The 22994-nt window shown below is 34.6% G+C and overlaps 2 protein-coding genes across 9 annotated transcripts; one reads left to right on the forward strand and one right to left on the reverse strand.

Annotated features, from left to right (window-relative positions):
- Positions 1–3278: 3278 nt before the first annotated feature.
- LOC137489722 (rho-associated protein kinase 2-like) lies at positions 3279–22892 on the reverse strand. 6 transcript variants are annotated; one of them, XR_012395878.1, is made up of 8 exons: positions 22686–22892; positions 22494–22596; positions 18365–18625; positions 14985–15129; positions 14755–14893; positions 4765–4858; positions 4592–4686; positions 3335–3915 (listed from the first exon to the last, which is right to left on the reverse strand). XR_012395878.1 is itself a non-coding variant. In XM_073933429.1 (7 exons), the coding sequence occupies exons 1-7, from the start codon at positions 22790–22792 to the stop codon at positions 3860–3862; spliced, it is 903 nt and encodes a 300-aa protein (XP_073789530.1). In that variant the 5' UTR covers positions 22793–22892; the 3' UTR covers positions 3728–3859. The 6 variants fall into 6 exon arrangements, 5 of the variants coding, with proteins under 5 accessions (XP_073789532.1, XP_073789533.1, XP_073789530.1 ...); XM_073933429.1 differs by lacking the exons at positions 4592–4686; positions 4765–4858 and adding an exon at positions 12899–12990 and having other exon boundaries at positions 3728–3915; XM_073933431.1 differs by lacking the exons at positions 18365–18625; positions 22494–22596; positions 22686–22892 and adding an exon at positions 12899–12990 and having other exon boundaries at positions 3279–3915; positions 14985–15105.
- Positions 6184–10809, forward strand: LOC141379333 (uncharacterized). 3 transcript variants are annotated; one of them, XM_073933415.1, is made up of 3 exons: positions 6184–8275; positions 9279–9410; positions 9556–10809. In XM_073933415.1, the coding sequence occupies exons 1-3, from the start codon at positions 8143–8145 to the stop codon at positions 10752–10754; spliced, it is 1464 nt and encodes a 487-aa protein (XP_073789516.1). In that variant the 5' UTR covers positions 6184–8142; the 3' UTR covers positions 10755–10809. The 3 variants fall into 3 exon arrangements, with proteins under 3 accessions (XP_073789516.1, XP_073789517.1, XP_073789518.1); XM_073933417.1 differs by having other exon boundaries at positions 7928–8275; positions 8363–9410; XM_073933416.1 differs by lacking the exon at positions 9279–9410 and having other exon boundaries at positions 7439–8275.
- Positions 22893–22994: the final 102 nt, after the last annotated feature.

The raw sequence follows: 22994 nt of genomic DNA on the forward strand, positions 1-22994 counted from the left end.
CTGCATGTCACTGCATAACAAACGACTGAAACGATATAACTAGAGAAATCTCCACTGTGCTGCTGAGTGAGAGAGCGCTTCTCACTGAACAGCGCAGCAGCGATGACGTAAGCGTGCCGAGGCCCGTTAGAGGTGTGAGCGCGGGCCATCGGGGGAGACGGGAGACGGAACAAGCGTGCAACTGTACCTAGTGTGAGTACGGCCTAAAACAGGATCTTCTTGCTGCTCACAACCACATACTGCAATGAGGCAAAAGCACAGATGATCAGAGAGTTTATTAATGTGATATATGTATGTGTAAGTGTGTGTGTGTGTGTGTGTGTTTAAACCATTACCTTCTTATCCCATCCAAACCGTTTGGTGTTTTTGGCAGGCATTGAGAGCCAACCTTCAAGACCGGACTCTGCGGCTAATAAACAAACAAAAAATAGTATTTAGTGTTTTAATATATTTTAATATAATAGAGTCACAACTAAAAGTGACCAATCATATAAAATTTCTTTAAGAAATGTAAGCTTTCAAAAAATATTAATCTCAAAGACAGAATGCAAAACTATACAACAAAATCTCTTATAATAAAAAGGTTTTCTCTTAGTAGTGTTAACAGGCGTACAGAAAACACATGTGTTGAGCAGTGTGAATTAATCTCAAATCTGATCACACAATGCTGAAAAGTGCGGCTGTGCTTCAAACAGTGCAGTGGTTTCCAGATTTTTGATATCATGCACACAGAACTGATGCATATATGTATAAGCATGTTTATAATATGTAAATCATATGGAAATATGTGTACATTGCAAAAGTCCAAAGGGTTTTTGAATTCTAGAGAAAATAAACTCAAGCTGGATTGACTGGGGTGTTTCGAATTTTTGGTCCGATTAGGTCTAAAATTAAAAACTAAAATTAATGCATGTGTAAATGTAGCAACTTTTGCTCTTTTAAACAAATATTTTAAATTACTTAAAAATATCTATAATAATTAAATAAACTGAATAAAAACAATATTTACTTTTTTCTTTAAGACTTTTTGTATGTTTAATAAATCTTTTTTATATGGTAAACCTGTTTTATACATTAAATATATATAAAAACTGAAATATTTAAGATATATATTTAAGTTGTGGAGTGTGTATATCAGGTTGGGAACCACTGATCTAGTGTGCAGCCTACCTAGACAGTATTTTTGGGCATTGTAAACTCATTATGCCACCGGTCATAATCAACACTGAGGGAAACAAATCCACCAAATAACTGGAAATGGTGTCTTCCATTATCTGAAATTCTTGCACTGCTCTGCCAAATGTACATATACAGTGCTTTGTTGTTAGCTCTGCTTCAGCTGTATATTGGCACTCGTCAATGTCAGAAAAAAAAAGAGATGACCAATCAGATGAAAGCAAGCAGGGTTTACAGTACACATGAACTGAGTACAAATATCCTTTTGAAGCATCAATTTAATACTTACAAAAATACGGAAATAGCAAAACAATTCCTATTTGAACATGTACTGTAAAGGGACCAATAGGAACTAATGCAAACTACTAACACATTTCCCTTAAATTCCAAAATGTTCAGCTGAAAAAAATTATATAATTTACACGAATTAAGCAATTCTGAACTAAATGTTAACATACTGTATTAGGCGTACAACTGAGAGTACATTTATGATTATTAAAATATTATTTGAAAAAAATGTTTACCAATCCTTACTTTTCATCTAGAATTAGGCCAAGATAATCCTTCACTATTCGATTGCCTTATAGTTTATAAACATTATTAGTCTCCTCCAGTGTTCCAGACACAGTAATCCCCTTGATTATGCCCAAAAACACTGTCAAGGAGTTTAGCATTGAACTCCACACTGAATAAAGGTTAGTCTCCATGCAGGATCACCTGCAGCCTCAGGGTCAGGAGGCGTCTCATATGTAAGGGCAGGTGTTTGCCTCCACTCATCTTCCTCATCCTCCTCTTCATCAGAGTCAGAGGAGAAGCGAGGAGCGATTCGACAGGGCCGGGTATCAATACACACCGACTTGGAGCTTGGCTGGTATGTGAAGGACATAGACTCCGAGGTGTGTGAGTGTGTGATTCGCACTACACAAATATCATGACCACAGAGGAAAGAAGAAGGGGTAATGAAGCACAAGGATGAACATTAGAAGGAAAAGTGCAAGTTTAGAAGAGAAAAGAGAAAAAAGAAAGGAAAGAGGAAAGAGGAAAGAAAGGAAAAGAGGAAAGAGTGGTGGTTATGTGTATTGATTATGTGTTGTAGAGTCAGTGAATGTTTAAAAACAAGAGCTTTGTGAATTTGGGATATACTGGATTCAATGCTCAATCGAATTTATGCAAGTAAAAATGTATTAACAAAAATTATAAAGTAAATTAATGAAGTGGATCAATACAATACATACCTGTTTTTCCCAGCATTCTCCTGTATTTTACAATTCTATCCTGCTATCATCCCGTGAGGGTATTTTCCCATATTTTAAATTTTTAATCCTGGTGGGAAATGTCCCCTCCCATCCGAGGGTTGTCTAGTTAGTTATTATGAGTATGGAAAATGTCTTTTCCTGCATTTATTCTGCTTCAGGAGTCAGACTGTTGACTGTAAGTAACACAACAAATAATGCAATAAGTAGTTTTGAAGAAAAATTAGCTTTGTCGTTGAACCCGAGAAAAACTTTGAAAATAAGCATAATGACGTAGTCTCTATGCTATAAAAATAACAATGATGAAACCATTTTTAACCAAGGGGACATATCTTTATTAGTACAGTTCGGCTGTATTATTTGTAGGTATCAAACTTTAAAGAGGTGATCCTTCCTATATGCAGCCTATACTGCCGAACCACCAGGGGACGCCCCTTGCTCTTAAATGTGAATTTTATTCAGGCATGAAAACACCTTAAAATAGATATAAAAACGGTTAAAAAAATTCTTTCCTTTCTATTAAAGACGCTATTGCCCCTGCTACACAATCCTGAAAACACAGTGTGTGACTGTCAGATGCGTATCCATATTGATAAATAGAAGCTGTTTCCCAAACATATCTGTACATGCTATTTGAAGCGAAGCAAAAGTGGACACAGTGGGTTTTGGATTCATGTTTTAACAGACATATTCACATAATATTAATAATAATAATAATAATAATGTTAATATTAACAATAATAACAATAATAATATTATTAATAATAATAATAATATTTTTTAAAAAGTCAATCTTAGTGGGATTTCTTTTAAACAACAAATTTTGTTTTAAATGAGCATAAACAGTTAGGAAAACAATCAGATACTTTTATTAAATCCATTTCTTTACAATAGCTATTAATTTTAATATTCCTTATTTTCACATCCTAATGTTGACAGGTATGATACATTATAAATAAAGTAAACAACGCATAAAATGAATGTCAGGTGTTAAGTTCTTTATCATTGATTTATTAGGATGATTTTAATTTAAGTAAATAAAGTTATTTTACTTAATCAAACCGACACTTTATACAATTGGATGGGGGCATCTCTAATAAAACACTCAAATAATTAAAAAAATAGCAAATTGACTGAATATATTAAAAAAACTAATATATAAATATATAGATAAACTTTACCTAAGTAAATTTGTAAGGTGAAATCCATAAAAAAGTAATTGAAATATAAATTAATGGAGAGAATACCTAATTAAATGTTAACTGAATATAGTTAAGTTAATCAATAAATAAGCGCAAGATAAATTACAAAAAAGGAAATCCCCCAAGTGTGTAATAAGTAAAGAAAGTTAATAATTGATGCTGGTGGTGTCCAGAGAGTGAATGCTCAGAGACGTGAGTTGACTGCGCAGACGCTCAATATCACTGTCTTTACTGTCCAGAGACATCTGCATCTCCAGACGCACCTGAGACTCCTCTTCTATCATCTGCACACACAACAACACAACTTTCTGAACAGATTCAGACATTTATGGATTGTATGAAACGCTAGACAAAAGGAATCAATGTATCTTTTTATTTTTTAAGTAATCAATACAATATTGACACATGACAGCTGTGGATTATTTTTTTCTATATTCTTATTTTTTTTTTACAGTAAGTGTGTTTTCTAAGAGCATGTGGGGGAATCCACTGTATAACTAGACGACATATAATAATAATAATAATAATAATAATAATAATAATAATTGATAGATTTTTCTATAGAATTTGACATGATGAGGCTGTGACTGAGTGTGGAATCATGGAAGTTGCTAACTTCAATATATATATATGGGCCCGGCTGCATTTGATATTATGACCACTTATTTATGCATCTAAAACACAGAGGCAGGTTCTGTGTTAAGGTACTTAAGAGTGCCACTAAAGTCTGTATTCGCATAATTGAATCGAGAATCAAATCGCATCACATTGACAGCTTGTGATTCAGAATCAGATCTGAATCAATATCCGTCTCCTTCATGACCTCCGCCAGCTTGTTTATAGCCTACAATACAGACATCTGATAATGGAATTCAGCCGAGACATGAAAAAAAAAACTGCTATTTTAAGCTATAATGTAATCAACAGTTACAAAGCTGTGATAAAAAATTCAAAATGCACCTGAATCTTGAGTGTTTTCTCCACCTGTATCTGCTTCTCATACGACACTGTGAGAGATTTCATCTGTTTCTCTTCTTCTTTGATCTTCTCCAGCTCTGTTTATTAAATGTTAAAGCATGGTAAACGAACATTGTACCATCACTCTATTTATATTATTATAGAAGTCAGCTCACTTTGCTGTATGTGCTTCAGTTTATTGTTGAGCTCCTCTTTCTCACTGGCCAGGTTGGCAACATCCACAGTCAGCGTACGGTTTGACTCCTCCAGCTTGTGTAGAATAGAAGAATAATAATGAATTAATGTTCATCTGGAGGAGATATTTTTTATGTTCTAAAAGAAATCTCTTCTAGTCTGCAGCTGTTTTCTACAGTTAAAGTAAAGGGTGTTAGCCTGTGAAATTTTTACAGAGCTAATAATTTTGTCTTCAATTGTATGTGAACATTTTGTAACATTTTTTATTTATTCCTGTAGTTCAAAGCTGAATTTTCGGAAATATTACTCAAGAAATCATTCTAATATGATCATTTGCTTTGTTTAGAACAATTATTGGTGTTAAAGAGTTCATATTTTATCGATGAAATCATGTTGATTCGCTTGGTGCTTAACACTTTTGTGCATATATCATATAATATCATATCATATCATATCATATCATATCATATCATTTAATGTCCTGCTGCATTTATTATTCATAATTTCATATACACATGACGACAATTTGTTATATAATTAAAGATAATCATGCTTATATATACACTATAAATGAGGAGGATTTCTCTCCTCCTCAACTCCTGGGTCTGAATGCAGACACAGTGGATAGAGGTGCTGCAGGTCTCTTGCCCTATCCATTTCAACCATTATCCCTACTGGTAATCCGGAAGATTTTAAACATAGGTGGATATAGACGATATGTCTACTTTTGTACCATTAGAAACGTCTTTAAAATGGCAAATCATATAATGTGTGCTTGAGAAGTATTTTCAAACAAACAAACAAAAAATTCTGAACAACTAAATCACAGGAATCTAATCGATTTTCAAATATATTCACATAGAAAAAAAATTTCTGAATACTAATTCCTAGTATAACTGTTTTTTTCTATTGTGCCAATTTGAGCCAACTAGTACCAATTGAGCATTATGTCAATGCCTCAGACTGGTTTCCTGAACATGACAATGAGGTCACTGTACTCAAATGGCCTCCAATAGTGGACCTTTGGGATATGATGGAAAGGGAGATTCACATCATGGATGTGCAGCTGACAAATCTGCAGCAACTTAGTGATTCTATCATGTTAATATGGACCAAAATCTCTAAGGAATATTTCCAGTACCTTGTTGAATCTGTGCCGCGAAGAATTAAGGCAGTTCGGAAGGCAAAAGGAAATATGATACTATTAAGGTGTACCTAATAAAGTGGCCAGTGAATATATAGTGTATTATGTGACTAAATAGTTTTGGATTTATGTTTTTTCCCTCTAATTACCATTTTGCTTTTTTCATTATTTCCATCTCAGGTTTGTTTAAAGTTTGTTTTATTCCCATTATTAAAGTCAAAATACTTATATGATGCAAAAAACACAATTTACACACACACACACACACACACACACACACACACATACACAAACACATATATATGGATGGTATTACTACAAACCATCTGAATAAATAAACCATTGTGTATTGTATTTTTATTTATTATTCTTAATAGTTTTTTCCCATTATCTTTTAATAATCATATCAGTTTTCTTATTTGCGTACTTATTAAAACTAAGTGTGTGTAGGTATATATTCTATATATGTATTACAAAATCCCTTTAAGATTGTACTCATTGTTTATGTATTCTGCAATACTTTGGCAATACTTAACAGCTTTGACTAGCTCTTTTGATTTAAAGTTATTTAAAATAAATAATGATTTCAATAAGGAAATGTATTTAATGTGATTTTATTGTAGTAAAAAGTTACCTTTCTCTGTCTGCACCATAACAAAAGCCCTCATTATTTCAGCGTTTCTGCAGGTTTCATCAAGTCAAATTTAAGACTTTTTAAGATCATTTTAAGACCATTATGAATGAAATTTTAGATCATACATGTCTAAACACTAATGGTTTTTGGTTAATGGCCCGGTTGGAGCAATGAAATTGAAAAAGGAACACATGTACTTATTTCTTTACCACATATTTTAATGAGTCAAAACAAGAAAACTCTAGTTTGCATCTGATCCAGTTACTATGACCATTTATGTGAAGCTGCTTTGACACAATCTACATTGTAAAAGCGCTATACAAATAAAGCTGAATTGAATTGAATAGTTGTGTAGATTTTTTTCAACATGCCTCTTTTTTAATTACAAGTTTAACATTGTTTAAAGTATATTTATTATGAAGAAAACTACACAAAAAAATGCAAAAATATATATTGTTAGCATTTGGTCCAAACTGATTGAGTATAACTCTTATTCTAATGCGCTTCTGTTATAAACCCTTAAGTTTCATGCCTATTTATAAACTTTATGTTGTCCACTCACACTTTCTTATGTAAATAATTTGATTGTAAATGAAAGATTATGTAAAGGGATATAAAAATGATCAATTATTACACTAATACACTATTCCTAAAAGTTTAGCATGTTTAGCATTATCTGCAGTTTAAAAAAAACATTCTGGCTATACTTTAGTAAATAAAGTTATTTTGTATTTCATTTTTTGATCACTCAGTGTTACCAACTCAACTATTTTTGATTCACATTTTGAATATATGTTGCCTGTGCTTTTGCACATATTTGTTCTGCCTCTTACGGCCTGAATCTGAATTATTTTCTTGATTTTCATTTGTTAAACTATATTTCCTGTTCAAAGGTAATTATTTACATTTAGTTTTGATTTTTGTTTTCCTGCGAGTTGATGTTGCACTCCTACACTAATGACTATATTATTTATTTCTTATGGAATGGCATGTATATTTGCAGCATGTCTTGGTGGATGGATCACATTGAAGCGGAATACTTTAGCATAATTTATTAGATATTATTTCAGTCAATATATGTCAGTTTTGTGGTTTGAGTTTCACCTCACAGGTTTCATTTGTTGTGCTTCTTTGTCTACAGTTACATCAATTTCTAACTGATTATCTATTTAAGACAGCTTTTGTCCCTTAGATCAATTTATTTAGCTATTTTTTCATTTATTTTATGTCATTTGCACATTTGCAGTCATTTGAGTTTAAAAGAAAACATTTCTTAGTCTTATGTCTTGTTACCATAGTGACATGTTCTGAGAATAGAACGCATTCCAAAAGTGTACTTGAAGCCCTGCATCATCGGAGAATATCTTGTGGGTTTGTTGAAGTGGAGTAGTACAGGTGTGCTTTTGGCTGTTAAGTGTTAAAAAACTTGCGTTCCGAGTGTTTTGAGACTGTCTCAGCGATTGAACATCTTCCGTTTGAGTGATTCACGGTGCAAGACCGAAATCCTCATTCTATTCCAGCTAGCAAACCCCAAGTTTTTGAGTGGTTACAGGTGAAAGACTGAAACCCTGTACCGATTATATGATGGTTGAACAGATTTCTGATCTCCCCACAACATCAGCTGCTAAAATGGAGGAAGACAAAGCCTGCAAGATCTCCCAGAGCCAGAAAAAAGTGAAGCAGCTCAAAGAAAGGCCAAGAAATGGCACTAATAGTGAGTCTTATTTACATTGTGCTATCCAATATCCAGTGTTTTCCTGACATAATAATATACTTACTATTAAAAATAATGTTTGTACAGGATAATAGACAGCTGGTTAAACTGCTGGCTATCATTGCATTCACGTGCATCTTAATGCAACATTTTGGGTAAAATGATAATGTATTTCATTTTCAGCTTTTCTGATACAACTTTAGTCTAAAATCCTTTAGTAAAATGAGATATGCACACAGACTTTTCATTTTCAACCGACAGCCCCGATGGCTTTCGGTGAACTGTCTTTCCATTACAAAATCAGCACATCTGTTCTCTTTAAAAATATGTGATCTTCACTGACTAATATATATTTGATATAAAGTGGGTCTCAGACCGGACAAGAATCACTGCATTAAATGACATTTAAAATAAACATGAAAATTTATTTTAGCTCAGTATTTTAAATGGAGTTTCTGCGCTAGCCTGCTGGTACTGACGGTGCTAGCGGTTCCATACAATAGACTATTGTCTCGTTTTATGCTTGAACAACTAAACGAATCCTTAGGTTAATTTAACTGATTGTAATTTAATTATATCACGATGTTTATGGTGTAAAAGCAACCTTATAAAACGTTAAATAATCACAGAAACCTTTCATCGGAAATTTACTGTTGGCTGAAAAACTCTAGCTGTGCAATATAACCCAGTATTCAGCTTTCTATTTTAAAAAAGTGCACTGAACATGTAGTTTTTAAATCGTTTGGTGCATTGATCATTTGTGTAAGCAGTTTTATATAACATGAAAATAATAAAATATTATAGTCAAATACAATAATTAATAATAAAATACAAAAGTGTAGCAAATCCATGGTAAACTTGTGGTAACCTTGGTTTAGCTACAATAACTTTTTAAAATGGTTATATATTGGGGTTTTTGTTTTTGGTGAATGTTCATTTTAAATTTCTCTCAAATTACTGTGGACAAGTGTGTAAAGATGTGCAATCATTTCTCTTTTAACAGATGAGAAGGAGAAAGTGAAAGAAAAGAGAAAGAAGAGAAAGAAGAGCAAGGTTGCTTCTTTCATCAGAGCTGCTCTTCGATGGTTCTGCTTCTGTCCTCGTAATGAGCCGTTCACACTTTCCTCATCTGATGGTAAATGATGGTTTTTGCATCTCAATATTTTCTAGTGTATAATGTCATTAATAAACTGTATTTTTACTCCCCTTTATCTGGAGTTTAACGTCTCCTTGAAAATGACTTTGTACTATGTGCAAACTGCAATCATTTGTCTTAACAGATTCTGAACATGAGATCTATGAAAAGATGATTGTGGAAGAGGAAGAAGTGAAGGAGATAATGCAGGAGGAGGTGGTGGAGAAGAAAGAGGAGGTGATGGAAGAAGAGAAGGAGGAGGTGGTGATGGTGGACACAGAGAAAGATAACACAAAGCAAGAAAAGACAAATGAGGAGGAGGAGGAGAAAAGTGGAGAGGAGAAGGTGGTGGAGAAAAAGGAAGAAGGGAAGGAGATAATGCAGAATGAGATTGTGGAGGAGAAGAAGGAGCAGGTGATGAAAAAGAAGAAGGTGGTGGTGATGGTGGTGGAAGTGGTGATGGTGGAGAAAAATAAACAAATAAAGAAAGATACCAGCACCCAACTAACAGAGGAGGAGAAGGTGGTGGAGAAAAAGGAAGAAGAGAAAGAGATAATGCAGAAGGAAGAGGTGGAGAAGGAGGAGGAGGTGATGAAAGAGGAGAAGGTGGTGGAGAAAAAGGAAGAAGAGAAAGAGATAACGCAGAAGGAAGAGGTGGAGAAGGAGGAGGAGGTGATGAAAGAGGAGAAGGTGGTGGTGGGGAAAAAGAAAAGAAAGAAAGATACCAGCACCCGACTGTCAGAGGAGGAGTTCTGGAGAAGGAAAATGGAGGAGGAGAAGGTGGTGGAGAAAAAGGAGGAAGAGAAAGAGATAATGCAGAAGGAAGAGGTGGTGGAGAAGGAGGAGGAGGTGATGAAAGAGGAGGAGGAGGTGATGAAAGAGGAGAAGGGGGTGGTGGAGAAAAAGAAAAGAAAAGATACCAGCACCCGACTGTCAGAGAAGGAGCTCTGGAGAAGGAAAATTATCGCTAGAAGGCTATCTGCGGCAAAGTTTCTGTTTGAGCAAATAAAGGAGGAGGAGGACAAGATGAAAGCTGAGGAAGAGAACAATGAGGAGAAAATAAAATACATTGGAAAGGAGGAGGAGGAGGTGAAGAAAAAGAGAAGGAGGAGGCGGCCAAGAAAAAACTGCAAGGTGGAAGAAGTGGAGGAGGTGGAAGGAAAGGAAAGTGAGGAGGTGGAGAATCACATTGAGGAGAAAGAGCAAATGAATGACATTGAAAAGGAGGAGGAGGAGGAGGAGGTGGTGAAGAAAAGGAGAAGGAGGAGGCGGCCAAGAAAAAGTAACAGTATGAACGAGGAAGACAAAGAACAAAGTAGAGGAGTAGAGACATACTGTATGTGAAGGAGGAGGGTGAACAACATTGTACAACATCAATAAAAATGTGTTTTGTACAATACTGTATGTGCTGTGTGTTGTGTTCATCTGCTTAATTCTCTGTTTCAAAAGTATTGAATTTTGTTTGTTTAAAGAAAATGTTGATTTATATTTAGATTAAACATAAATGTAAACATATATATGTAACAAAATTGTTTTGTATAGTTTAGTTTCTATGTATGTGTGTATCACATATACAAAACAAATATATATAATACACACACATATATAATGTCAGACTTATATTTTGCATGTGATTAATCTGCCCAGCACTAATACAGTAAACCTACAGATCCTGGAGTCTGACCTTTAAGATTTATATTGCGATTCAGATTTCTTGTTTAGAATTGTTAAAGTCGAATAATTCAGAGAATTGCTATCTTTCCGAGGCAGAAACAAGCTTCATAGAAACCACTTACAAATCCATCACATCTTCAAACGATGAAAATCCATTAATAATCTATTCAATTAGACTTCTATCTAATTCTAACTTAATGAACTCTTAGTTTACTTTACCATCAAGACTAAAGACTTTTAGTGCAGGTCTCTAGTCGCTCCGTTTCTATTACCCTACAGTTGCACAAACTGACATTATGAATTGAAAATATGTCCATTGGAAATGTTTAATTAGCAAAAACTGCCACTCTCACACAAACATACACAAAACACACACACACACACACACACACACACACACACACACACACACACACACACACACACACACACACACACACACACACACACACACACACACACACACACACACACACACACACACACACACACACACACACACACACACACACACACACACACACACACACACACACACACACACTTCAGACTGGCAAGAGGTGGTTTTTCAGGCAATTCAAAAAAGCTATTTATCCGCTAAAGAATAGAAAAAAAAGTTTTAGCTGCACTGTAAAAAATGTAATGACAAAAAGTCAAGACAACAAATATTTTGATGTTACTTTAACATTTTTTAATAATATAACATTTTTAAAGTTGTACCAAGTTTAACTTAATATTTGTAATCTATTTGATTGATGCAAGTTGAGATGACTAGAAAAGTTAATTTGACTCAACTGAACCATGTAAGGCAGTAGGAATATTTTTAGTGTAGACTTGAGACCACCCGAGAATTCAGTGACAAAACTGTCAAATGTGTCGTGGCGGAATACTTCAAATGAATTGATTATCTATTATTTCAGTCAATATCTGTCAGTTTTGTGGTTTGAGTTTCACAACAACCTCTGGCGTTTCATTAATTGTGCTTCTTTGTCTACAGCTACATCAATTTCTTATTGATTATCTATTTAAGAAACATTTTGTCCCTTAGATTTTTTATTTATTTTTTGTCATTTGCACATTTGCAGTCATTTGACTTGAAAAGAAAACATTTCTGACAAAACTGTACAAATGTTGTAGAACAAAACACACATACACAAAATTAATAAATAAGTGATAGTACAAAACAGCACAATGTTTCAGCACAAAAACAAAAAGTAATATTATTATTAATATTATTATTATTTTTTATTTTTTTAAGTATAAACAAGCAGAGGGTTGAAGACACAAAAACACAAAAATAAAAAGAATTAATAAAAACAAAAAAAAATGCAAAGAGTGATATTGCAGTGCAAAAAATGTGCACAGAAACTCATAAAATAAAATGCTCAATAAAATAAAAGACTAATGTTGTAGATTAAACACAATAAAGTAAATAAAATAATAAAAAAACTAATAAAAAAATAATAATAATATTAGAAAATAATGAAATATTTGGTTTATTTAATATGGTGCACACACAAAAACTGCAAGAGCAATGTAGCAATACATGGCATGCAAAGCTGTCTTTCTTTGACATTTAAAGTGTAGCATGAGGGTGTGAGGTGAATGTTTGCATGTGTGTGGAGAAAAAAGTAGGAGGAATGTCAGGAAATTAAAAAGCTGTGCTTCAAAAATCCTCATAACCATAATATCCTCAAACACACAACTAAACTCCAAAACAACATTGAACGTTTACACTTTTACCAACAAGCACATGCATAAAATGTAGATCACTTTAACAAGCCATGACCCCCAGATCAGCCACACTGACTTACTGTCTCGTATGGTGTCGAAGGTCCACTGATCATTCTTGAAGAAGGGGTGACATTTTATTTCATTCACTCCAGTTCGGCCAAGCCTCATCTCCCTGAACATAGCAAAACACTGGTCAGCAAAACAGACAGAGAAGCGATAATCCACTAAAGTATACACATACACCAGGAACATCCAACAGCACAGCATGGAGGAGTGGAGCAGTCAGAGAGACATCCAAAAATAAGGACCGTTCACTCCCCCTTCCTTTCACTTCATCTGCATTGAGAGGGTGCAGCAGTTTGGACTGCCACGTGTGGGACATTCCAGCAGCCTGAATGCAAAGGGAGTGTGTGTGTGTGTGTGTGTGTGTGTGTGTGTGTGTGTGTGTGTGTGTGTGTGTGTGTGTGTGTGTGTTTACATGAAAACACAGAGAAAACATTAAACCCCTCTCTGTATGTTTGATCAAGATGCTTGTATGTGGGCATGTGAGGGAGGAGAAAGAGGGAAGGAGAAAAAAGGAATTCAGATGGAAGTTGTCAGGCTGGAGGGTGAACGTCCATGAAGATGACATGTAGTAAAAGCAGTAGGACATGAAATTTATGTTTTATTAGGGACTTTGTCTATAAAGAGCTTTTAAAGGCATAACATGAATAAAGATCAGCTTGTATGTTGTCTTAATCTAATTTAATTCAATTAAAATGTTGCTATGGCTTAGTACCAGCCAACCTCTAAAAACAAACAAGTAAGGGTTTATTACGCTAGTAAGTGTCTAGTAAAAGCAGTAGGACATGAAAGTTTTATGAAAGACTTATTTTATGAAGAGCTTTTAAAAGCACAAAATTAATATAGACTTGTATGTTCTCCTTAAATTAAATTTAAAAATATATGATTTGGTGTTTAAGAAATATTCCTTAAGATTGCCATTTTGGAAAAAAGTGCAACGATTTTCTAAAACCATTAAGCAAAAAAAAAAAATCCTACTGACCACAAACATTTACAAAATAGGGAAAATTTCATATGATAACAATGATAACTGATCTAAGGTACCCTGTGATTACATTAAATACGTTATAAACAGGGCTTGACATTAACACTCGCCAAATGCGGGGATTTCAGCTGTCGCGGGTTAGACAGCCACTCTCACTAGCCACTTTGGCTGTGATAAATGTATTTACAGTATATGAGAATATTGTTTTTAAGTATCAACTGTGAATAAAAAGTGTATGCATATAGCTTTATTTTGTTTGCTTTACACATTTTTTAAAATGTGTTTCAAAAAAATAATTAGTTCGGTGCAGCCAGAGAAAAACTTAGCAAATCCTTAGTGTCGAGCCCTAAAAACTCATGTGAAATAAACTATTAATAAAAATTAAATTAAATTAATTACATTGCGACACTATAAAAATTACATCCCATGTGCTCATGTTCATTGAGCAAGGTCATAAACAACACACAAAAATGTTAAATGAACAAGGAGGCATGTGGACACAAAGTATAAATCAATAAAGTTAGCATGTCAAATTCAAATTTATGAATATAAAATGTATTTTTCCAACATTAAAATTGTGGTTAGTGAAAATGGCGAGTGGTTAGTAATGTTGGAAAACTCCTAGCCACTGTGGCTGGTGATCAAAAAAGCTAATGTCAAACCCAGGTTATAAACTCCAAACTACAAAAGAAATCTCATCATGTGTGTAATAAATTGTCCTGAAAATTTGCTTTTTTTTACAGTAAAGTTAATTTCAAAATGACAAAAATACATGTTACCAGCCAACCTCTGAAAACAAACAAGTAAGGGTATATTAAGAGACTAAGAGTCTGAACTTGACAAGAAAGAAAAAAACTCAAATCAAATCTTTACTTTTCTCAGTCTCACCTGCTACTCAGAAAGGCACAGATGAGGTCTTTGGCATCCTTTGACATTTCAATATCATCTGGGAAAGTTAAGCTGTTCTTGTGATCCATGATCTTTCCATATGTGCCCACCAGAGACTCGGAATAAAATGGAGTGTCGCCTGCTCAGAGTGACAGACGAATAAATAAATTTAATGATCAGAACACTGAACTAAAATTACAAGAGATGCATATGAAGCTGACACTACTCACCCACTAGAAGCTCATAAATAAAAACACCAACAGACCACCAGTCACACTCGCGACCGTAATAACCAGTCCCTCCTTGAGACATTAAAACCTCTGGAGAAATGTAATCAGGTGTCCCAACAGCAGCGTCACAGCTTACCAAACCAGTCTAAACACACATGAAGAGACATGGATATAAACATTACTGGATGAGTTAATGTAGCTGAAATACAAGTATGTTTAAAATTTCAATTATTTACACAATTCATTTCCATTCAATTCAAGGACTGCACTGTACAATCTAGCCACAAGATGGCAGCACAGACATCTATCATCACCGAATGGAGGACTTCTGAAACCTACGTTAATGATTGTTTAAACAAATTTGCTGCAATGTGTGAGGTGATAATTGTAAATCTCCACACTACAAAATCTAAAAGAAACTCTCTCATTCTCGGTCATGTACAGTAGGGGAGAACGGGTAATGAGACATTGGGTTGTGTGGGCAGTGGGTAGTGTGAGACACCCCCTGTATCTGGGCAACGGATTTTATATAACACTCTATAACAATTTTGTTTTAAAGCCCCTTCCATATCTCCTTTACCATGTAGAATAGGAATTCCTGGTGCTGTGGAAAGCATGTTTTTTCACAAAAATATGTTTTTTGCAAGTAAAAGTAATTTTTTGCCATCAACTTAATCAACTGTTGTGCAAAAGCAAATTGATTTAAGGAGAAAAACTTATATCATACATGTTGATGAACTACCAACATATAAAACCATGTGAGGATGCTAGCTCAAGATTAGCCTGAATTACTAAAAAATATTATTTTTTTTTCTAAAATGTGGCGGTGGGGTAAAGTGAGACAAATGCTCTGGGGTAAAGTGAGACATAAGGTACAGTACAAGTTAAATTTAGTCTACCAGACTGTAGGACTTGTGAATGAGGCCTTTAAATCAACAGTGACACTAAGCAACATCACTTCTGGATTTAGGTGCACTGGAATTTTTCCATATAACTGAGAAAATTTCCTTGATAAAGCATTTGCACTATTCATGGTGTCAGACTGGCCAAATCCTGAGTTCCAGCCTGCCACTACAGAAGATTTGGAAGATCTACTCCCTGCAGATGATCCACCTACAGATAGTTCACTCACTGATGCTAATCCATTCACTGCGCATATTATCTACATGGATGTGCCATGTGTTTCTAGCCAACCTGGATACATGTCTCTTCATGAAATGCTACCATTCTCAAATGTCCCCCAGAACACAATCCAAATGAAACCGTGTGACAATTGAAAAGGCCTATAAAGAAAGACAAAAAAGCTAAAGAATAGCAAATAAAAGGAAAAAAAAAAAAAGCAACCCAAAAAAAATCATAGTTAGCAGCTCTGGGAAAAGTGATGTCCCTGTCTCAGTTGATAATGTGTCTGACAAAAAGAGCTCTAAGGATGAGAGTAGTGGTCCAAGAAACACAGATCTGTCTGTGGGAGACTTTGTCATAGATAACTTTCCAACAAAAACACAAGCATTTATTTTACTGGCATGGTTACATCTATGTTTGTCCTGGAACATCATTTTTTTTGGAAAATGTAATCCATACCTATTCCCTACCCCTAAACCCGCAGCCATAACTGTACATTACTCTCAAAATCAGAGGAGAATAATAGTTGGAAAACAATCATCAGAAGTGCATAAACCTAACCATAAGCCTAAACTGAACATAAATGGTAAACGTACCCCTTAATTCTGATTGGCTTATTGAATGTTGTTTAAGGATCAATATATAAATGTTAATCCAGGGTAAAATTAGATTGGCGATGAGGCACATGCACAAATTTTAAGAAGAATCCAGGGAAACACAAAAGAGTGGGAGTTGTATGACAGTTAGACTGATGTTCTTATAAAGGTGGGTCTAGTCCTGTGTGCGTCCCAAGTTGTTCTATCTGGTTCTGATTGTCCTTTTCTCTGACCCCCATACTATCGCTGGCTCTAAGGGTCCTGTGTTCTGACCCCGGATTGTGTTCTAATTTAACTGGTTCTAACTGTCATTAGTATGTAAATTTAAATAGTTTGAAGTAGATTGTTGTATTTGATTTTTTGAGTTTATGAGTTTTGAGTTACTTTCAAATGTTTAGAAAAACAAATGTGCTTAATTGACCAATTCGCAATCCATAATTGACTAGTCAGACATTAGTTCTGAAATGTGTGATTGTCAGGATTCAGACTCTTACAACATGCATTGTTATGGTAGTTTTAAAGTGGAAAAAGTAAGTGGATTAGTTTACCCTCACCTGGTTCACTTTACCCCTTTGATTTTTCTGGCCTGCTGCAGCTGGGGCAAAGTGAGACACAAAACGACTTTTTTTTAAACAATCATATTTTCACTTTTCTTTATCCTAAATACAGTCTGATAAATTCCATTGCGAGAAAACATTCTGAATTAATAAGAAATGTTTAAATTTTACTGATATATAATTTTAGCTCGCTTAGAGGGAAGAAAATGTAAAAAGTGTCTCACTTTACCCCGTTCTCCCCGACATGTAAACACACCAACTACTGGTGTATGATATTTATCGTTTTCAATAAAAATTTTATTGTATTGTGAGCTGGCGTTACAGAGAGCTTCATTCAATTGAGAAAAACAAACAAAATCATGTCCTGAGAGTCCAAAATATAATAATAAATATCCCTTTATGGGGTTTTGATTATAAAATGTGTAAGATTTAATACAATAGAAATATAATAGAAATAATACAAGCAAGTTAACACAAGCAGGCTTTCCTGAACATCCATTAAAACACAACAAAGCGAGTTCTGTTCAACAGATCAACAGAAAATACCAAACAAAGCTGAAGCAGAAAATGTGCATCTTAGAGCAAGAGTTGTGTGTGTGTGTGTGTGTGTGTGTGTGTGTGTGTGTGTTTGTTTTTTTAACTTTAATCTGTTTTAAATAAATCATCAACAAAGACATTCACTAATTGCTTCGTTTCCAAATTAATCAGCCACTTTGAATCACTTGTTTAAATAAATGTTCATTGAATCACTTATAAAAACAGAATAAATTCAAAATCCCACACTTCCTTTATATACAGTTTTTGAAAAAAACTGAATCTGAATTTGTTGTAGAAATTAAGACGCAGGGGCAACACTGTGGCTCAGTGGTTAGCACTGTCGCCTCACAGTAACAAAGGTCGCTGATTCGAGCCCGGCTGGGCCAGTTGGAATTTCACTGTGGAGTTTGTTTGTTCTCCCCATGTCCAAACACATGCATTACAGGTGAATTGAATAAACCAAATTGGCCATAGTGTATGTTTGAAGGAGTCTGTATAGGTTTTTCCCAGTACGGGGTTGCAGCTGGAAGACACTTTAAAAGACATTTCAAATGCACTTATCACACACCGAGTCCATCTTCATGCATGTGCCAAAGTCTGCGAGTTTGAGGTGTCCATTGCGGTCCAGCAGCATGTTGTCTGGTTTGATGTCTCTGTGGATGAAGCCCAGAGAATGGATGGCGTCGAGTGCCAGCACCACTTCTGCTGTATAGAATTGAGCCCATTCCTCTGGGATGTCATAGTTGCTGGTCAGAGTCACCAGATCTCCACCTGGCATGAACTCCATCACCAAATAAAGGTACTTTTCATCTTGGAATGCACAGCACAGCTATGTGGACAGAGAGATAGAGTGGTGAACAGAGAAGTCACAATATATTTCAGTAATCAATACCAGTGAAATTTAACAATACTTAATTTCAATTGCAGCAACCCAGCTAAATTAAATAATAAGCAATGTGATATTGAACACAGACTTTATTTTATCGTTTAAATATTTATTTCATAATTTAAATACTGTTATTAAAGAACTTTTAATGCTATCAATTACAGAATGTAAATAATAAAGTTAAAATATAAAAAAATTATAAATGGAATATTAATTAACATTTTAAGTATGAACATATACATACACAATAACAGTTGTGTCAAGCAATTAATCATAACTAATCAAACCCAAAATTAAAATTAACATGTACGTCATTATTTATATTCATTCATTTTCTTGTCGGCTTAGTCCCTTTATTAATCCGGGGTCGCCACAGCAGAATGAACCGCCAACTTATCCAGCAAGTTTTTACGCAGCGGATGCCCTTCCAGCCGCAACCCATTTCTGGGAAACATCCACACACACATTCACACACACACTCTAATACACTACGGACAATTTAGCCATGTCTTTTATGTCTTTGGACTGTGGGGGAAACCGGAGTACCCTAAGGAAACCCACGCGAAGGCAGGGAGAACATGCAAACTCCACACAGAAACGGCAACTGAGCCGAGGTTCGAACCAGTGACCCAGCGACCTTCTTGCTGTGAGGCGAACGTGCTACCCACTGCGCCACTGCCTCGCCATACATACTAAATATATACATTTCTTTGTGTACGTATATACTGTACGCTAAATGATAAATATATACACTCCACAAAATTATATTATGTAAATACAAACTTAATTTTTATGTGATTAAGCATTTGACAGCACTAATAAAAATACAACTAGCAACAAGTTATTGCCATTTAAATGATGTTATACTTAAAATCAAGTTTAACTTTCTTTATTTTGGTTAGTTAACATCAACATTACAGCAGCAGAAATATTAGGCTTCAAGGTCTAATGAACTGGTCTGTATTTTTTGTCGTCCTTATTTACACGAGTACATAACTGACTGACTCCAACATGGGCTGGTGCATCCTGTGAAATACAAGTGTTGAAAAACAGCCAGTCAAGAATATTTTCTCAGTCAGGTTTACATTTTACTATTTATACTATTTTATACTATTTAAGTGAAGTACTAGTAGTTTTAGTCATTTAACATTATTATTTTTTTTAATCTTTTACCGGCCCATGCCTAATCCCAAACCAGGGTATTTTTTAAAGTACAAATTATTGTTCCAAGGCTGCGTTTAATGGGTAATACTGTGTATATTTTGCCAATTTAAATGTCAAAGGAGAATTTCACATTAAGCTCTATTTTAGGATCACAGTGGAACCCCAAAAATAAATTAATTTTGTTCAAAAATAGGTCATAGGTTTAAAATAATCCAATTTTTCGACAGGGTGTGTCTTTACAGTGACATTGACCAGACATTGACCAGAGTTTAGAGTCCTCTGCTGACCAAAATCAGACATTCTTTAAATTTATTTTCATTTACAACGTTAATACTGTCACCATCCTCCAAACTTGATTTGATCACTTATTTCACATTTAGTTACCTAAACTAGCATTTTATAATACTATAGCTTATACAATACCCATAATGAGTACAACCTGACAGATTTCTCAGAAAATACCTTGCTTTTAAATAATTTAGTTTCCTATAGAATACAATATTTGTGGAAATCTGGCTTACTCCAATAATGCAGAGATCAGTACAACATGCTAATTGAAACTATTCCAACAATATGATTTAGCTGAATTTGTTGTAAATATAAACAATAAATGTTTTCTCTAATTTGAATTTAAATTATATAATTCTAATATTTTTTTCTAATTTTTTATTTACATGTTTAATCTTTTTTAACTTGCTATATTGTAGAAACTGATCTAATATTTGCCCCAGGTTTCACTAACAAAGCTTTAGCCTTGTCCAAGACTGAAGAGCAAGTTTAAGTTGTCTAAATTAAAGCTTGCTGAGAGGTATCTTTAAAAAGCCTACATCAGTTTTATATATTTCTCTCAAGATGCACAACGATAATGTTTTTTTTTTCTAAATAATGTCTAAAAATCTGCTTAAATAATTGAACAAGGCCTAGACCTGGGCTGCCCTTTGTGAAACCACTAATAATCATTATTCCTTTATAGACTAGTGTTCTCCTTGATCCCAAGCTCTGTGGCAGCAATTTCAGAAATGTTTCTGCCCTTCATGTGTTCAGGTGTTTGACAAGTAATTTTATCATCATAAAAAATTCTCTTTCAGTGCAAACGCAGCCAATGCCACAGATACGCCAAAGCAGAGTCGCAGTGCCATGGATTACCAGACAATAACGCATACAAACGACCACAGAACATAGGCTACCTGAGGGCAAATTCAGCAGAGTGTTGTTTCTAAGGTTGAGGAAAACAAGCTCTTTCTGTTGAAGGAAGAGTCCAGCAGGAAGACTTTCCAGACGGTTCCCGCTCATAAACACCTGCTGAAGGTTTGGGTTACCGATGAAAACTGAAGGGTCCAGGGATTTGAGTCTATTGTTTTCTAGATAAAGGGCCTCGAGTTTTGACAGAGACACCAGAGCTCCAGAAGTCAGTTCCTCCAGCTGGTTATTTTTGAAGTCTAAACTCTGGAGATTGCTGACAAACCCAGGCGTACCGACAAATTATTGTTAATAAGCGTGACGCATAATATTATAAATAAACAAGGTTATTAAAGAATCTTTTTTCGGCTAACTATTGCCATTTACAGTTTTTCCTAAAAAAAAAAAAGCAATAGACAGACAGACAGACAGACAGAGAGAGAGAGAGACAGACAGACAGACAGAGAGACAGACAGACAGACAGACAGACAGACAGACAGACAGACAGACAGACAGACAGACAGACAGACAGACAGACAGACAGACAGACAGACAGACAGATAGATAGATAGATAGATAGATAGATAGATAGATAGATAGATAGATAGATAGATAGATAGATAGATAGATAGATAGATAGATAGATAGATAGATAGATAGATAGATAGATAGATGCCAATTTCACTAAGTACAAAAATAAGATTGTACTTAAAATGTACTTTATTTTATTTAAGTTTATATTTTTTGCAGTCAATTACACTTTTTCCTCTTCCTTGCATTGGTGTTACATAAAGGGACAGTTCACAAAAAAGGAAAATTAACTCACCCTTAAATGCTTTCAAATCTTTAAAAGTAAAGAAGATATTTTAAACAAAGGTGAAAACCTGTAACATTGTCTTCCATAGTAGCAAATAAAAATACTGTGGAAGTCAATTGGGTCAGGTTTCCAGCTTTCTTCAAAATATCTTCATTTGTTTTTAGAAGAAGACAAAACAGGTTAGGAACGTGATGGGTGATTAAATGACGATTCACTTTTTGGTGAACTGTCCCTTTCATTAAACATTTAGAAATGTTCAAATGGTGTGACTAGCATTTAATCAGTAAAACGTGTTTGTGTCTTATGCTAGTAGTTATCTTTTGCATGAATTAGTGTTTATTCCTTAGGTAGGCTGGTACCTTTTTAATATTTACTAGCAATTATTTGTTAGATAACTGGTTCTTTTTCTAAATAATATTAGACACTTGTTGACATTTATTTCAAGAGTGACTGTTACTAGTAAACGATTTTAAGTATTTGCCAGACTAATATGAGTTGGGTCTAAAAGATGATTTTTATATATTAATAGGCCTTGCTGATCATTAGATACTATAACATCCCTTATTCTACTGAATGTGTAGTGAGTAACCATAGTTTTGTAAGACACATATTACCTGTAAGGTCAAGCATATAGAGATTAGACAGGCCCACGAGCAGATCCGCAGGTGTTGTTTGCAGTTGGTTTCTGGTCAGACTGAGATGGCTCAGATGGGAGAAGATCTTCAGGTCATCAGATGATATGGAGCTCAAATTGCTGAAACGAACACGAAGGTCTGTGGTGTTTCCTGGAAAAACTTTACTGGGTAGCTGTTTAAAGTTAACATGAAGACAAATGACTCTGACCTCATCATTTTCAAGGACTTGTCTGCATTTTCCTTGATGTAAAACGCCACTCTGTATCTGAGAAAAAAGGCTGAGCAGAACTGAGTTAGAAAATAATATTTGCTCATATCTATGAGCAAGTTGCAACAGAAGTAAAAATGTAAGGATTCTAGTTAAAACCTCAATCACCTAATGCCTCAGCCTTACTGTATATTAAGCATGTGTAACTGATCCTGCTTTTATAAATCACATTGAATACATTTGTCAATTTGCAAACAAGGGTTTTCCAGGTCCACATGTGTATCAAAGTTTTGTGTAACACTGGACTTT

This window comes from Danio rerio, chromosome 20 (genome assembly GCF_049306965.1).
Source record: "Danio rerio strain Tuebingen ecotype United States chromosome 20, GRCz12tu, whole genome shotgun sequence".
NCBI classification, from domain to species: domain Eukaryota; kingdom Metazoa; phylum Chordata; class Actinopteri; order Cypriniformes; family Danionidae; genus Danio; species Danio rerio.